At 47.7% G+C, this 18,111-nt stretch overlaps 1 protein-coding gene across 2 annotated transcripts in view; it reads right to left on the reverse strand.

Annotated features, from left to right (window-relative positions):
* Window positions 1–1,289: 1,289 nt before the first annotated feature.
* Window positions 1,290–18,111, reverse strand: part of LOC116371861 (sodium/hydrogen exchanger 5) — a 56,345-nt gene continuing 39,523 nt past the window's right edge. Inside the window, exons 2-4 of one of the 2 annotated variants that reach the window (XM_031820951.1) lie at window positions 3,160–3,321; window positions 2,899–3,039; window positions 1,290–1,545 (exon numbers count right to left, since the gene is read on the reverse strand). In XM_031820951.1, coding sequence (XP_031676811.1) covers window positions 1,367–1,545; window positions 2,899–3,039; window positions 3,160–3,321 — 482 coding nt within the window. In that variant the 3' untranslated portion in view covers window positions 1,290–1,366. Of the gene's footprint in view, window positions 1,546–1,975; window positions 2,317–2,898; window positions 3,040–3,159; window positions 3,322–18,111 lie in introns of those variants that run through there. The other variant, XM_031820952.1, reaches the window with a different exon arrangement.

Consider the following 18,111-nt stretch of genomic DNA (forward strand, 5'->3'; position numbering starts at 1 on the left):
AGAGAGAAGAGAGGGGGAGAGAGAGAGAAGTGAGGGGGAGAGAAAGAGGGGGGGGCAGAGAGAGAGAGAGGAGAGAAGACAGAGACAGAGACAGAGAGAGAGAGACCGACAGAGAGACCGACAGAGAGACGAGAGAGACATGACTCTGTCTTATCCATGTTCATTTATAAGATTTATCAGCCAGTCAGCCTTGGTCTTGTTCATTTATAAGATTTATCACCCCCAGTCTGAACATTCTCACAGAGCCTGAACACAGCTTTTGTGTGTGTGTGTGTGTGTGTGGTGTAGAGATGTGCTGGCGAGGCTACAAGGGCTACAGATCAGCCCCATCCCCTCCCCTTCAGAGCTTCAGGTGTGCAATTGTGCCCCAAATGGCATCCTATTCCCTATATAGTACACTACTATAGACCAGAGCCCTATTCCCTATATAGTGGGTACTACTATAGACCAGTGCCCTATTCCCTATATAGTGGTACTACTATAGACCAGAGCCCTATTCCCTATATAGTGGTACTACTATAGACCAGAGCCCTATTCCCTATATAGTGGTACTACTATAGACCAGAGCCCCTATTCCCTATATAGTGGTACTACTATAGACCAGAGCCCTATTCCCTATATAGTGGTACTACTATAGACCAGAGCCCTATTCCCTATATAGTGGTACTACTATAGGACCAGAGCCCTATTCCCTATATAGTGGTACGACTATAGACCAGGGCCCTATTCCCTATATAGTGGTACTACTATAGACCAGAGTCCTATTCCCTATATAGTGGTACTACTATAGACCAGAGCCCTATTCCCTATATAGTACACTACTATAGACCAGAGCCTATTCCCTATATAGTTGGTACTACTATAGACCAGTGCCCTATTCCCTATATAGTGGTACTACTATAGACCAGAGCCCTATTCCCTATATAGTGGTACGACTATAGACCAGAGCCCTATTCCCTATACTAGTGGTACTACTATAGACCAGAGGAATAGGGTGTCATTTTGGGATGCAGATTGAGACTAGTGGAGCTGGTCTCTTCCAGGCCCCCCCCCCCCCTCCACTGACCTTCAAAGCGTCCTGTCTCTATGGTTACCTGTCTGTAAAACCCTCCTGTCCCAGCAGGGGGAGGAATCAACCAGTATGTCCAGTTTGTCTGTTGCTTTGGGGCTTCATTGTTTGAACGTGAGCCAGCGTGTGTGTGTGTGCGTGTCAGTTAGTAAGGTGCGTATGTGTGTGTGTGTGTGTGTGTGTGTGTGTGTGTGTGGTGTGTGTGTGCGTGCGTGTGTGCGTGTCAGTTAGTAAGGTGTGTATGTGTGTGTGTGGTGTGAGAGAGTAAAAGTGTAATCTGTGCGTCTGTCATCCGAGTTACAGCTGACTCACCACGGTGACGGCGTCGTTAAGCAGGGACTCTCCGAAGACGATGATGAAGAGAGTCTCGTTGACGTGGACCTCCTCGAACACGGCCAGCACCGCCACTGGGTCCACCGCAGAGATCAACGCTCCAAACAACAGGAACTCCATCAGACCTGCCTGAACCTTCTGGTCTGAACACAGAGACACATCAGACCTGCCTGAATCTTCTGGTCTGAACAGAGAGACACATCAGACCTGCCTGAACCTTCTGGTCTGAACAGAGAGACACATCAGACCTGCCTGAACCTTCTGGTCTGAACACAGAGAGACACATCAGACCTGCCTGAACCTTCTGGTCTGAACACAGAGACACATCAGACCTGCCTGAACCTTCTGGTCTGAACACAGAGACACATCAGACCTGCCTGAACCTTCTGGTCTGAACACAGAGACACATCAGACCTGCCTGAACCTTCTGGTCTGAACAGAGAGACACATCAGACCTGCCTGAACCTTCTGGTCTGAACAGAGAGACACATCAGACCTGCCTGAACCTTCTGGTCTGAACACAGAGACACATCAGACCTGCCTGAACCTTCTGGTCTGAACAGAGACACATCAGACCTGCCTGAACCTTCTGGTCTGAACAGAGACACATCAGACCTGCCTGAACCTTCTGGTCTGAACAGAGAGACACATCAGACCTGCCTGAACCTTCTGGTCTGAACAGAGAGACACATCAGACCTGCCTGAACCTTCTGGTCTGAACAGAGACACATCAGACCTGCCTGAACCTTCTGGTCTGAACACAGAGAGACATCAGACCTGCCTGAACCTTCTGGTCTGAACAGAGACACATCAGACCTGCCTGAACCTTCTGGTCTGAACAGAGAGACATCAGACCTGCCTGAACCTTCTGGTCTGAACACAGAGAGACATCAGACCTGCCTGAACCTTCTGGTCTGAACACACAGAGACACATTTTACATACAGCCTACTGGTTACTGTCTAAACTGTCAGGGTAAAGCCTATTGGCTACTGTCTAAAACTGTAAGAGTACAGCCTTTTGGCTACTGTCTAAAACTGTACGGGTACAGCCTATTGGCTACTGTCTAAACTGTCAGGGTACAGCCTATTGGTTACTGTCTAACTGTAAGGGTACAGCCTATTGGTTACTGTCTAAAACTGTAAGGGTACAGCCTATTGGCCCGCCAGCGGCTATTGGCCCCCCAGCGGCTTGACTCACCTCTGACCCCCGGCGGCTTGACTCACATCTGACCCCCCCAGCGTCTTGACCCCCCTCTGACCCCCAGCGGCTTGACTCATCTCTGACCCCCCCAGCAGCTTGACTCACCTCTGACCCCCCCAGCAGCTTGACTCACCTCTGACCCCCCCCAGCGGCTTGACTCACCTCTGACCCCCCCAGCGGCTTGACTCACCTCTGACCCCCCCAGCGGCTTGACTCACCCTGAACCCCAGCAGCTTGACCCTTTCCCTGACCCCCAGCAGCTTGACTCACCCCTGACCCCAGCAGCTTGACTCACCTATGATCCCCAGCAGTTTGACCCCGTAGAGGCAGAAGCCTGTACAGAAGGCATTCCAGAGAGTTCCCACCACAGCATACAGTAAAATGGCTCCCAGATTGTCAAAGAAGAGCCTCGCGGGCATGAAATACCCGGCGTCACCTAAATCAATGCAGAAAATGATCTGTCATATGTACAGGATACAGAGTACAATGACCTGTTAACTTGTGAGGAATGGAGGGAAATGCAGTTGAGATTCCCCCCCAGAGAGAAGGCACCTACCTACGATGGTTGGCAGGAGGAAGAGGAAGAAGAGGCCAGGCTCTAGCTGGTACAGCTGTTTCTTACTGGTCAGCAGTACGATGCCACCCAGTACCAGGCCCAGTAAGATCAACATACAGCTCTCTGGGACCACTGTGGTGAACCGCTGGGAGAAGTGGAACACTGGAGAGGGGAGAGGAGAGGAGAGGAGAGGAGAGGAAATGAGAAGAGGAGAGGAGATGAAATGAGAGGAGAGAGGAGAGAGGATAGGAGACGAAAGGAGACGAAAGGAGAGGAGAGGAGAGGAGAGGAGAGGAGAGGAGAGGAGAGGAGAGGAGAGGAGAGGAGAGGAGAGGAGAGGAGAGGAGAGGAGAGGAGAGGAGAGGAGAGGAGAGGAGAGGAGAGGAGAGGAGAGGAGAGGAGAGGAGAGGAGAGGAGAGGAGAGGAGAGGAGAGAGGAGAGGAGAGGAGAGAGGGAAGGAGAGGAGAGGGGAGAGGGGAGGGGAGGTGAGGGGAGAGGACAGGAGACAGGACAGGAGAGGATGTGTGAGAGGAAAAGAGAGGTAAGGAGAGGAAAAGAGAGGTAAGGAGAGGAGAGAGGACCGGAGAGGAAAGGAGAGAGGAGAGGACAGGAGAGAGGAAAGGAGAGAGGAGAGGACAGGAGAGAGGAAAGGAGAGAGGAGAGGACAGGAGAGGAAAGGAGAGAGGACATATGACAGTAGAAGAAAGGAGAGAGGAGAGGAGAGGAACACAGACACATTTAAACATAGCTATCATATAGGTAACACACATCAGATAGTACCAGGTCCAGCAGAATCACATCAGATAGTACGAGGCCCAGCAGAATCACATCAGATAGTACCAGGCCCAATAGAATCACATCAGATAGTACCAGGCCCAGCAGAATCACATCAGATAGTACCAGGCCCAGCAGAATCACATCAGATAGTACCAGGCCCAATAGAATCACATCACATAGTACCAGGACCCGGAGGATCACATCAGATAGTACCAGGCCCAATAGAATCACATCAGATAGTACCAGGCCCAGCAGAATCACATCAGATAGTACCAGGTCCAGCAGAATCACATCAGATAGTACCAGGCCCAGCAGAATCACATCAGATAGTACCAGGCCCAGCAGAATCACATCAGATAGTACCAGGCCCAGCAGAATCACATCAGATAGTACCAGGTCCAGCAGAATCACATCAGATAACACCAGGCCAAGGAGAATCACATCAGATAGTACCAGGCCAAGGAGAATCACATCTGTTCTCTTGTTCCATCACTACTGTCAACACTATCACATCAGCTACAGTATATCAGTCTGTTCTCATCACTACTGTCAACACTATCACATCAGCTACAGTATATCTGTTATCAGTCTGTTCTCTTGTTCCATCACTACTGTCAACACTATCAGATCAGCTACAGTACATCAGTTATCAGTCTGTTCTCATCACTGTCGCCAAGACCCCAGACAGCCATCTGCTGCATTACCAAACAATTCCAGAACGAACACAGAAGAGAAGGAAGCTGAACAGAGCGATAGATGAAGTGGGTTCCCTTGGAGATGGAATTTGAAATCCACTGATGAAATGTATGACACTGACACACACACACACAGTAGAGCTACATGGCAGAGGTCCCAATGGGGCCCTACCTAATCTGTCCCATCTATTCAGAGGTCCCAATGGCGTCCTACCTAATCTGTCCCATCTATTCAGAGGTCCCAATGGCGTCCTACCTAATCTGTCCCATCTAGTAGATGGTAGAGAACCCAACACTTCAATGTAGTGGACAGTGTCTGAGATACTGAGACTGAGGTAGAGAACCCAACACTTCAATGTAGTGGACACTGTCTGAGATACTGAGGTAGAGAACCAAACACTTCAATGTAGAGGACAGTGTCTGAGATACTGAGGTAGAGAACCCAACACTTCAATGTAGTGGACAGTGTCTGAGATACTGAGGTAGAGAACCCAACACTTCAATGTAGTGGACAGTGTCTGAGATACTGAGGTAGAGAACCCAACACTTCAATGTAGAGGACAGTGTCTGAGATACTGAGGTAGAGATCCCAACACTTCAATGTAGTGGACAGTGTCTGAGATACTGAGGTAGAGAACCCAACACTTAAAATGTATTGGACAGTGTCTGAGATACTGAGACTGAGGTAGAGAACCCAACACTTCAATGTAGTGGACAGTGTCTGAGATACTGTGAGGTAGAGAACCCAACACTTCAATGTAGTGGACAGTGTCTGAGATACTGAGGTAGAGAACCCAACACTTCAATGTAGTGGACAGTGTCTGAGATACTGAGGTAGAGAACCCAACACTTCAATGTAGTGGACAGTGTCTGAGATACTGAGACTGAGGTAGAGAACCCAACACTTCAATGTAGTGGACAGTGTCTGAGATACTGAGGTAGAGAACCCAACACTTCAATGTAGTGGACAGTGTCTGAGATACTGAGGTAGAGAACCCAACACTTCAATGTAGTGGACAGTGTCTGAGATACTGAGGTAGAGAACCCAACACTTCAATGTAGTGGACAGTGTCTGAGATACTGAGGTAGAGAACCCAACACTTCAATGTAGTGGACAGTGTCTGAGATACTGAGGTAGAGAACCCAACACTTCAATGTAGTGGACAGTGTCTGAGATACTGAGGTAGAGAACCCACACTTCAATGTAGTGGACAGTGTCTGAGATACTGAGGTAGAGAACCCAACACTTCAATGTAGTGGACAGTGTCTGAGATACTGAGGTAGAGAACCCAACACTTCAATGTAGTGGACAGTGTCTGAGATACTGAGGTAGAGAACCCAACACTTCAATGTAGTGGACAGTGTCTGAGATACTGAGGTAGAGAACCCAACACTTCAATGTAGTGGACAGTGTCTGAGATACTGAGGTAGAGAACCCAACACTTCAATGTAGTGGACAGTGTCTGAGATACTGAGGTAGAGAACCCAACACTTCAATGTAGTGGACAGTGTCTGAGATACTGAGGTAGAGAACCCAGCATATGGAAACCTCCTGGTGTTCCCTAACAGTAAGGGGTTACTATGGAAACCTCCTGGTGTTCCCTAACAGTAAGGGGTTACTATGGAAACCTCCTGGTGTTCCCTAACAGTAAGGGGTTACTATGGAAACCAACTGGTGTTCCCTAACAGTAAGGGGTTACTATGGACACCTCCTGGTGTTCCCTAACAGTAAGGGGTTACTATGGACACCTCCTGGTGTTTCCTAACAGTAAGGGGTTACTATGGACACCTCCTGGTGTTCCCTAACAGTAAGGGGTTACTATGGAAACCTCCTGGTGTTCCCTAACAGTAAGGGGTTACTATGGACACCTCCTGGTGTTCCCTAACAGTAAGGGGTTACTATGGAAACCTCCTGGCGTTCCCTAACAGTAAGGGGTTACTATGGAAACCTCCTGGCGTTCCCTAACAGTAAGGGGTTACTATGGAAACCTCCTGGTGTTCCCTAACAGTAAGGGGTTACTATGGACACCTCCTGGTGTTTCCTAACAGTAAGGGGTTACTATGGTAATCGGTAATCAGGCCGTAATGAGGTATAAGAGCTGTGCTGCCTAGTTAGTATGACATCACTCATTTAGAGCTCAGCTCATGGCCGCTGTGTGTGTGTGTTAGTGATGTGTGTGTTTAGTGATGTTTGTGTGTTAGTGATGTTTGTGCCTGGTGTGTGAGCCTGGTGTGTGTATGTGTGTGTGTTAGTGTGGGCCTGGTGTGTGTGTGTGGGCCTGTTCTATCTCTGCTCTCTCTGATGACCCCCCCCCCCTCCCACACACACACACAGTTCAAACCCACACCTACATTTCCATGTCGTCATCAACAGTACCAGCTGCCCCTCTGCTAAACTGACTAGCGAGCTACACGTTTATCACGACACATTAAACCACATTTAGGGGCTCCTGAGGGGAGCAGCGGTCTAAGGTACTACAGACCCTGGTTCAATCCCGTGCTGTATCACAGTGGTCTAAGGTACTACAGACCCTGGTTTGATTCCAGGCTGTATCACAGCGGTCTAAGGCACTGCATCTCAGTGCTAGAGGCGTCACTACAGACCCTGGTTCGATTCCAGACTGTATCACAGTGGTCTAAGGCACTGCATCTCAGTGCTAGGGGCGTCACTACAGACCCTGGTTCAATTCCAGGCTGTATCACAACCGGCAGTGATTGGGAGTCCCATAGGGCGGTGCACGATTGGCCCAGCGTCGTCCTGGTTAGTGTTTGGCCGGGGTAGACCGTCATTGTAAATAATGACTTGCATCATAAAAATAATGTTTAAATAAAAATGTTAAAAATGTGTAACGACACATGAAAAACCACATTTATAACGACACATGAAAAACCACATTTATAAGGACACATCAAAACCACATTGATAAGGACACATCAAAACCAGGTGTGTGTTTGGGCCAGTAGTTCCATAAAGAGGAACAAGTCCATAATGATATTCAGCACTGAGGGCTTCTTCTGGATGGCATCTTTACTAGTTCAACTAGGACTGCTGTGTGGCTGGGTGGGTGTACGTGTGTGTGTGTATGTGTGTGTGTTTGTGTGGGCCTGGTGTGTGTGTGTGTGTGTGTGGGCCTGGTGTGTGTGTGTGAGTGTGAGTGTGTGTGTGTTAGCCTGGTGTGTGTGTGTGTTTGTTAGTGTGGGCCTGTTGTGTGTGTGTTTGTTAGTGTAGGCCTGGTGTGTGTGTGTGTGTGTGTGTGTGTGTGTGTGTGTGTGTGTGTGTGTGTGTGTGTGGTGTGTGTGTGGGCCTGTTCTATCTCTGCTCTCTCTGATGTCTGATGTCACACAGCAGGCCTTGCCTCCTCCTCCTCCTCCTCTAATACACTGATCAGCTCTATACTGCTGCCTCCTCCTCCTCCTCCTCTAATACACTGATCAGCTCTATACTGCTGCCTTCTCCTCCTCCTCTAATACACTGATCAGCTCTATACTGCTGCCTCCTCCTCCTCTAATACACTGATCAGCTCTATACTGCTGCCTCCTCCTCTAATACACTGATCAGCTCTATACTGCTGCCTCCTCCTCTAATACACTGATCAGCTCTATACTGCTGCCTCCTCCTCCTCTAATACACTGATCAGCTCTATACTGCTGCCTCCTCCTCCTCCTCTAATACACTGAGCAGCTCTATACTGCTGCCTCCTCCTCTAATACACTGATCAGCTCTATACTGCTGCCTCCTCCTCCTCTAATACACTGATCAGCTCTATACTGCTGCCTCCTCCTCTAATACACTGATCAGCTCTATACTGCTGCCTCCTCCTCTAATACACTGATCAGCTCTATACTGCTGCCTCCTCCTCCTCCTCTAATACACTGATCAGCTCTATACTGCTGCCTCCTCCTCCTCCTCCTCTAATACACTGATCAGCTCTATACTGCTGCCTCCTCCTCCTCCTCCTCTAATACACTGATCAGCTCTATACTGCTGCCTCCTTCTCCTCCTCTAATACACTGATCAGCTCTATACTGCTGCCTCCTCTTCCTCATCTAATACACTGATCAGCTCTATACTGCTGCCTCCTCCTCCTCTAATACACTGATCAGCTCTATACTGCTGCCTCCTCCTCCTCTAATACACTGATCAGCTCTAATACTGCTGCCTCCTCCTCTAATACACTGATCAGCTCTATACTGCTGCCTCCTCCTCTAATACACTGATCAGCTCTATACTGCTGCCTCCTCCTCCTCCTCCTCTAATACACTGATCAGCTCTATACTGCTGCCTCCTCCTCTAATACACTGATCAGCTCTATACTGCTGCCTCCTCCTCTAATACACTGATCAGCTCTATACTGCCTCCTCCTCTAATACACTGATCAGCTCTATACTGCTGCCTCCTCCTCCTCTAATACACTGATCAGCTCTATACTGCTGCCTCCTCCTCTAATACACTGATCAGCTCTATACTGCTGCCTCCTCCTCCTCTAATACACTGATCAGCTCTATACTGCTGCCCTCCACCTCTAATACACTGATCCGCTCTATACTGCTGCCTCCTCCTCCTCTAATACACTGATCAGCTCTATACTGCTGCCTCCTCCTCTAATACACTGATCAGCTCTATACTGCCTCCTCCTCCTCCTCTAATACACTGATCAGCTCTATACTGCTGCCTCCTCCTCCTCTAATACACTGATCAGCTCTATACTGCTGCCTCCTCCTCCTCTAATACACTGATCAGCTCTATACTGCTGCCTCAACCTCTAATACACTGATCAGCTCTATACTGCTGCCTCCTCCTCTAATACACTGATCAGCTCTATACTGCTGCCTCCTCCTCCTCCTCTAATACACTGATCAGCTCTATACTGCTGCCTCCTCCTCCTCCTCTAATACACTGATCAGCTCTATACTGCTGCCTCCTCCTCCTCTAATACCCTGATCAGCTCTATACTGCTGCCTCCTCCTCTAATACACTGATCAGCTCTATACTGCCTCCTCCTCCTCCTCTAATACACTGATCAGCTCTATACTGCTGCCTCCTCCTCTAATACACTGATCAGCTCTATACTGCTGCCTCCTCCTCCTCCTCTAATACACTGATCAGCTCTATACTGCTGCCTCCTCCTCTAATACACTGCTCAGCTCTATACTGCTGCCTCCTCCTCCTCTAATACACTGATCAGCTCTATACTGCTGCCTCCTCCTCCTCCTCTAATACACTGATCAGCTCTATACTGCTGCCTCCTCTAATACACTGATCAGCTCTATACTGCTGCCTCCTCTAATACACTGATCAGCTCTATACTGCTGCCTCCTCTAATACACTGATCAGCTCTATACTGCTGCCTCCTCCTCCTCCTCTAATACACTGATCAGCTCTATACTGCTGCCTCCTCCTACTCTAATACACTGATCAGCTCTATACTGCTGCCTCCTCCTCCTCTAATACACTGATCAGCTCTATACTGCTGCCTCCTCCTCTAATACACTGATCAGCTCTATACTGCTGCCTCCTCCTCCTCCTCTAATACACTGATCAGCTCTATACTGCCTCCTCCTCCTCCTCTAATACACTGATCAGCTCTATACTGCTGCCTCCTCCTCTAATACACTGATCAGCTCTATACTGCCTCCTCCTCCTCCTCTAATACACTGATCAGCTCTATACTGCTGCCTCCTCCTCTAATACACTGATCAGCTCTATACTGCTGCCTCCTCCTCCTCTAATACACTGATCAGCTCTATACTGCTGCCTCCTCCTCCTCCTCTAATACACTGATCAGCTCTATACTGCTGCCTCCTCCTCCTCCTCTAATACACTGATCAGCTCTATACTGCTGCCTCCTCCTCTAATACACTGATCAGCTCTATACTGCTGCCTCCTCCTCTAATACACTGATCAGCTCTATACTGCTGCCTCCGCCTCCTCCTCTAATATACTGATCAGCTCTATACTGCCGCCTCCTCCTCCTCTAATACACTGATCAGCTCTATACTGCTGCCCTCCTCCTCTAATACACTGATCAGCTCTATACTGCTGCCCTCCTCCTCCTCTAATACACTGATCAGCTCTATACTGCTGCCTCCTCCTCCTCCTCTAATACACTGATCAGCTCTATACTGCTGCCTCCTCCTCTAATACACTGATCAGCTCTATACTGCTGCCTCCTCCTCTAATACACTGATCAGCTCTATACTGCTGCCTCCTCCTCCTCCTCTAATACACTGATCAGCTCTATACTGCTGCCCTCCTCCTCCTCCTCTAATACACTGATCAGCTCTATACTGCTGGCCTCCTCCTCCTCTAATACACTGATCAGCTCTATACTGCTGCCTCCTCCTCTAATACACTGATCAGCTCTATACTACCTCCTCCTCTAATACACTGATCAGCTCTATACTACCTCCTCCTCCTCTAATACACTGATCAGCTCTATACTGCCTCCTCCTCCTCCTCCTCTAATACACTGATCAGCTCTATACTGCTGCCTCCTCCTCCTCCTCTAATACACTGATCAGCTCTATACTGCTGCCTCCTCCTCCTCCTCCTCTAATACACTGATCAGCTCTATACTGCTGCCTCCTCCTCTAATACACTGATCAGCTCTATACTGCTGCCTCCTCTCCTCCTCTAATACACTGATCAGCTCTATACTGCCTCCTCCTCCTCCTCTAATACACTGATCAGCTCTATACTGCTGCCTCCTCCTCTAATACACTGATCAGCTCTATACTGCTGGCCCTCCTCCTCCTCTAATACACTGATCAGCTCTATACTGCTGCCTCCTCCTCCTCCTCTAATACACTGATCAGCTCTATACTGCTGCCTTCCTCCTCCTCCTCTAATACACTGATCAGCTCTATACTGCTGCCTCCTCCTCTAATACACTGATCACTCTATACTGCTGCCTCCTCCTCTAATACACCTGATCAGCTCTATACTGCTGGCACTCCTCCTCCTCCTCTAATACACTGATCAGCTCTATACTGCTGGCCTCCTCCTCCTCCTCCTCTAATACACTGATCAGCTCTATACTGCTGCCTCCTCCTCTAATACACTGATCAGCTCTATACTGCCTCCTCCTCCTCTAATACACTGATCAGCTCTATACTGCTGCCTCCTCCTCCTTCTAATACACTGATCAGCTCTATACTGCTGCCTCCTCCTCCTCTAATACACTGATCAGCTCTATAACTGCTGCCTCCTCCTCCTCTAATACACTGATCAGCTCTATACTGCTGCCTCCTCCTCTAATACACTGATCAGCTCTATACTGCTGCCTCCTCCTCTAACCACTATATGGCAGTGTGGGGTCCATGATATGTCAGCGTGGGGTCCACTATATGGCAGCGTGGGGTCCACTATAGGCAGTGTGGGGTCCACTATATGGCAGTGTGGGGTCCACTATATGGCAGTGTGGGGTCCACTATATGGCAGTGTGGGGTCCACTATATGGCAATGTTGGGGTCCCACTATATGGCAGTGTGGGGTCCACTATAATGGCAGCGTGGGGTCCACTATATGGCAGTGTGGGGTCCACTATATGGCAGTGTGGGGGTCCACTATATGGCAGCGTGGGGTCCACTATATGGCAGCGTGGGGTCACTATATGGCAGCGTGGGGTCCACTATATTGGCAGCGTGGGGTCCACTATATGGCAGCGTGGGGTCCACTATATGGCAGCGTGGGGTCCACTATATGGCAGCGTGGGGTCCACTATATGGCAGCGTGGGGTCCACTATATGTCCACTATATGGCAGTGTGGGGTCCACTATATGCAGGTGGGGTCCACTATATGGCAGTGTGGGGTCCACTATATGGCAGTGTGGGGGTCCCACTATATGGCAGTGTGGGGTCCACTATATGGCAGTGTGGGGTCCACTATATGGCAGTGTGGGGTCCACTATATGGCAGTGTGGGGTCCACTATATGGCAGTGTGGGGTCCACTATATGGCAGTGTGGGGTCCACTATATGGCAGTGTGGGTCCACTATATGGCAGTGTGGGGTCCACTATATGGCAGTGTGGGGTCCACTATATGGCAGTGTGGGGTCCACTATATGTCAGCGTGGGGTCCACTATATGGGTCCACTATATGGCAGTGTGGGGTCCACTATATGGCAGTGTGGGGTCCACTATATGGCAGTGTGGGGGTCCACTATATGGCAGTGTGAATCAGGTCTCTTCTGATTAATATCCAGAGTCACCAAATGTTATAATAATTTAAAACCACATGACCCCCCCCCCCCCCCCCATTACAAAGCCCTCAACTGCCAAGAGGTGACTGTAGAGAAGAGTCCCATCAGCCACCTGGTTCCAAGGCCCAATAAACTAACCACTACCAACCCAGACAAGTCTCCCTCAGGACAGCACAGACAATCTGGCCCAACCAAATTTTCACAAAGCAAAAATATATCACCTATTGGAAAATAAATCACACAAAAAATGCTTCAATGCTATTTCTAAAACAGAGAGTAGATGGTTGCAGACTATCTGACCACTGTGATTGATGGAAAACACTAACTATGTACAGACTCAGCGAGCACAGTCTGGTAGACCTGGCCCAGAGAGGACAGGCTGGTAGACCTGGCTGCCCAGAGAGGACAGGCTGGTAAACCTGGCCCAGAGAGGACAGGCTGGTAAACCTGGCCCAAAGAGGACAGGCTGGTAGACCTGTCCCAGAGAGGAGAACAGACTGTCCTCAGCTCACTCTGCTAAACCCCAGAGAGACTGTTACCTGTTAGCCCATGGAGTACAGACTGTCCTCAGCTCAGTCTGCTAAACCCCAGAGAGACTGTTACCTGTTAGCCCATGGAGTACAGACTGTCCTCAGCTCAGTCTGCTAAACCCCAGAGAGACTGTTACCTGTTAGCCCATGGAGTACAGACTGTCCTCAGCTCAGTCTGCTAAACCCCAGAGAGACTGTTACCTGTTAGCCCATGGAGAACAGACTGTCCTCAGCTCACTCTGTTATTAAACCCCAGAGAGACTGATCCGGGTACAGGCAGAACAGAGGAAGGTAAAACTGCATAATATAGGAGTCAATGAGAACTATAATTAACTACACTGTGTTCTCTCTGTGTTCTCCTTTCTTTGGCGATGTCACTTACTGACTTATCATGCCAATAGAGGAGAGAGAGAGGACAAGAATAGAGAGATAGAAATAGACATGCAGACAGAGAGGGAGAGAGACTGGCCTGAGGCTAAACCACGACCAACATCATTGGACACTCTATGGAACAAAAAGCCTTCACTATATTATCCTGGAATATCCAAGGCCTGAGGTCATCTGCCTTTGGCCTAAAGAGCAGAAACCCGGACTTCACCAAAGAAATCGGTAATACAGACATTGTCATCCTGCAAAAAACCTGGTATAGAGGAGATGGACCCACTGGTTGCCCTCTAGGTTACAGAGAGCTGGTAGTCCCATCCACCAAACTACCAGGTGTGAAACAGGGAAGGGACTCAGGGGGTATGCTAATTTGGTATAGAGCAGACCTAACTCACTCCATTCAATTAATCAAAACAGGAACATTCTACATTGGCTAGAAATTCAAAAAGAAATTATCCTAACAGAGAAAAATGTCCTCCTGTGTGCTACCTATATCCCCCCACTAGAATCCCCATATTTTAATGAAGACAGCTTCTCCATCCTGGAGGGGGAAATCAATCATTTCCAGGCCCAGGGACATGTACTAGTCTGTGGTGACCTAAATGCCAGAACCGGACAAGAACCTGACACCCTCAGCACACAAGGGGACAAACACCTGCCTGGAGGTGACAGCATTCCCTCCCCCATATGCCCCCCTAGGCACAACTATGACAACATAACCAACAAAAACGGGTCACAACTCCTGCAGCTCTGTCGCACGCTGGGTATGTACATAGTCAACGGTAGGCTTCGAGGGGACTCCTATGGTAGGTACACCTATAGCTCATCTCTTGGCAGTAGTACTGTAGACTACTTTATCACTGACCTCAACCCAGAGTCTCTCAGAGCGTTCACAGTCAGCCCACTGACACCCCTATCAGACCACGGCAAAATCACAGTCTACTTAAACAGAGCATACTCAATCATGAGGCATCAAAGCCAAAGGAACTGAGTAACATTAAGAAATGCTATAGATGGAAGGAATGCAGTTTGGAAACCTACCAAAAAACTATTAGGCAACAACAAATTCAATCCCTCTTAGACAATTTCCTGGGTAAAACGTTCCACTGTAATAGTGAAGGTGTAAACTTGGCAGTAGAAAATCTTAACAGTATATTTGACCTCTCAGCTTCCCTATCAAATCTAAAAATCTCAAATAGAAAACCGAAGAAAATTAACAATAATGACAAATGGTTTGATGAAGAATGCAAAAATCTAAGAAAGAAATTGAGAAACCTGTCCAACCAAAAACAGAGACCCGGAAAACCTGAGTCTACGCCTTCACTATGGTGAATCACTAAAACAATACAGAAATACACTATGGAAAAAAGAAGAACAGCATGTCAGAAATCAGCTCAATGCAGATTGAAGAATCCATAGACTCTAACCACTTCTGGGAAAATTGGAAAACACTAAACAAACAACAACACGAAGAATTATCTATCCAAAATGGAGATGTATGGGTAAACCACTTCTCCAATCTTTTTGGCTCTATAACAAGAATAAAGAGCAAAAACATATACATGATCAAACACAGATCTTAGAATCAACTATTAAAGACTACCAGAACCCACTGGATTCTCCAATTACATTGAAAGAGTTACAGGACAAAATAAAAAACCCTCCAACCCAAAAGGCCTGTGGTGTTGATGGTATCCTCAATGAAATGATCAAATATACAGACAACAAATTCCAATTGCTATACTAAAACTCTTTAACATCATACTTAGCTCTGGCATCTTCCCCAATATTTGGAACCAAGGACTGATCACCCCAATCCACAAAAGTGGAGACAAATTTGACCCCCATAACTACCCGTGGAATATGTGTCAACAGTAACCTTGGGAAAATCTCTGCATTATTATTGACAGCAGACTCGTACATTTCCTCATATGAAAACAATGTACTGAGCAAATGTCAAATTGGCTTTTTACCCAAATTACCGTACAACAGACCATGTATTCACCCTGCACACCCTAATTGACAATCAAACAAACCAAAACAAAGGCAAAGTCTTCTCATGCTTTGTTGATTTCAAAAAAGCCTTTGACTCAATCTGGCATGAGGGTCTGCTATACAAACTGATGGAAAGTGGTGTTGGGGGTAAAACATACGACATTATAAAATCCATGTACACAAACAACAAGTGTGCGGTTAAAATTGGCAAAAAACACACACATTTCTTCACACAGGGTCGTGGGGTTAGACAGGGATGCAGCTTAAGCCCCACCCTCTTCAACATATATATCAACGAATTGGCGAGGGCACTAGAAAAGTCTGCAGCACCGGCCTCCCCCTGCTAGAATCCGAAGTCAAATGTCTGCTGTTTGCTGATGATCTGGTGCTTCTGTCACCAACCAAGGAGGGCCTACAGCAGCACCTAGATCTTATGCACAGATTCTGTCAGACCTGGGCCCTGACAGTAAATCTCAGTAAGACCAAAATAATGGTGTTCCAAAAAAGGTCCAGTCACCAGGACCACAAATACAAATTCCATCTAGACACTGTTGCCCTAGAGCACACAAAAAACTATACATACCTTGGCCTAAACATCAGCAACCACAGGTAACTTCCACAAAGCCTGGTGAACGATCTGAGAGACAAGGCAAGAAGGGCATTCTATGCCATCAAAAGAAACATAAATTTCAACATACCAATTAGGATCTGGCTAAAAATACTTGAATCAGTCATAGAGCCCATTGCCCTTTATGGTTGTGAGGTCTGGGGTCCGCTCACCAACCAAGACTTCACAAAATGGGACAAACACCAAATTGAGACTCTGCACGCAGAATTCTGCAAAAATATCCTCCGTGTACAACGTAGAACACCAAATAATGCATGCAGAGCAGAATTAGGAGGCCGATACCCACTAATTATCAAAATCCAGAAAAGAGCTGTTAAATTCTACAACCACCTAAAAGGAAGCGATTCACAAACCTCCATAACAAAGCCATCACCTACAGAGAGATGAACCTGGAGAAGAGTCCCCTAAGCAAGCTGGTCCTGGGGCTCTGTTCACAAACACACACTACAGAGCCCCAGGACAGCAGCACAATTAGACCCACAACCAATCATGAGAAAACAAAAAGATAACTACTTAACACATTGGAAAGAATTAACAAAAACAGAGCAAACTAGAATGCTATTTGGCCCTACACAGAGAGTACACAGCGGCAGAATACCTGACCACTGTGACTGACCCAAAATTAAGGAAAGCCGTTGACTATGTACAGACTCAGTGAGCATAGCCTTGCTATTGAGAAAGGCCGCCGTAGGCAGACATTGGCTCTCAAGAGAAGACAGGCTATGTGCTCACTGCCCACAAAATGAGGTGGAAACTGAGCTGCACTTCCTAACCTCTCTGCCCAATGTATGACCATATTAGAGAGACATATTTCCCTCAGATTACACAGATCCACAAAGAATTCGAAAACAAATCCATTTTGAAAAACTCCCATATCTACTGGGTGAAATTCCACAGTGTGCACATCACAGCAGCAAGATTTGTGACCTGTTGCCACGAGAAAAGGGCAACCAGTGAAGAACAAACACCATTGTAAATACAACCCATATTTATGCTTATTTATTTTATCTTGTGTCCTTTAGCCATTTGTACATTGTTAGAACACTGTATATATATATATAATATGACATTTGTAATGTCTTTACTGTTTTGAAACTTCTGTATGTGTAATGTTTACTGTTCATTTTTGTTGTTTTGCACTTTATATATTCACTTTGTATGTTGTCTACCTCACTTGCTTTGGCAATGTTAACACGTTTTCCCATGCCAATAAAGCCCTTGAATTGAATTGAATTGATAGGAGAGAGATAGAAATAGACATGCAGACAGAGAGAGGGGAGAGAGAGGAGAGAGAGGAGAGAGAGGGGAGAGAGAGGAGAGAGAGGAGAGAAGAGGAGAGAGAGGGNAGCTACACGTTTATCACGACACATTAACCACATTTAGGGGCTCCTGAGGGGAGCAGCGGTCTAAGGTACTACAGACCCTGGTTCAATCCCGTGCTGTATCACAGTGGTCTAAGGTACTACAGACCCTGGTTTGATTCCAGGCTGTATCACAGCGGTCTAAGGCACTGCATCTCAGTGCTAGAGGCGTCACTACAGACCCTGGTTCGATTCCAGACTGTATCACAGTGGTCTAAGGCACTGCATCTCAGTGCTAGGGGCGTCACTACAGACCCTGGTTCAATTCCAGGCTGTATCACAACCGGCAGTGATTGGGAGTCCCATAGGGCGGTGCACGATTGGCCCAGCGTCGTCCTGGTTAGTGTTTGGCCGGGGTAGACCGTCATTGTAAAATGACT

Source organism: Oncorhynchus kisutch, unplaced genomic scaffold (genome assembly GCF_002021735.2).
Source record: "Oncorhynchus kisutch isolate 150728-3 unplaced genomic scaffold, Okis_V2 scaffold3788, whole genome shotgun sequence".
Classification (NCBI taxonomy): domain Eukaryota; kingdom Metazoa; phylum Chordata; class Actinopteri; order Salmoniformes; family Salmonidae; genus Oncorhynchus; species Oncorhynchus kisutch.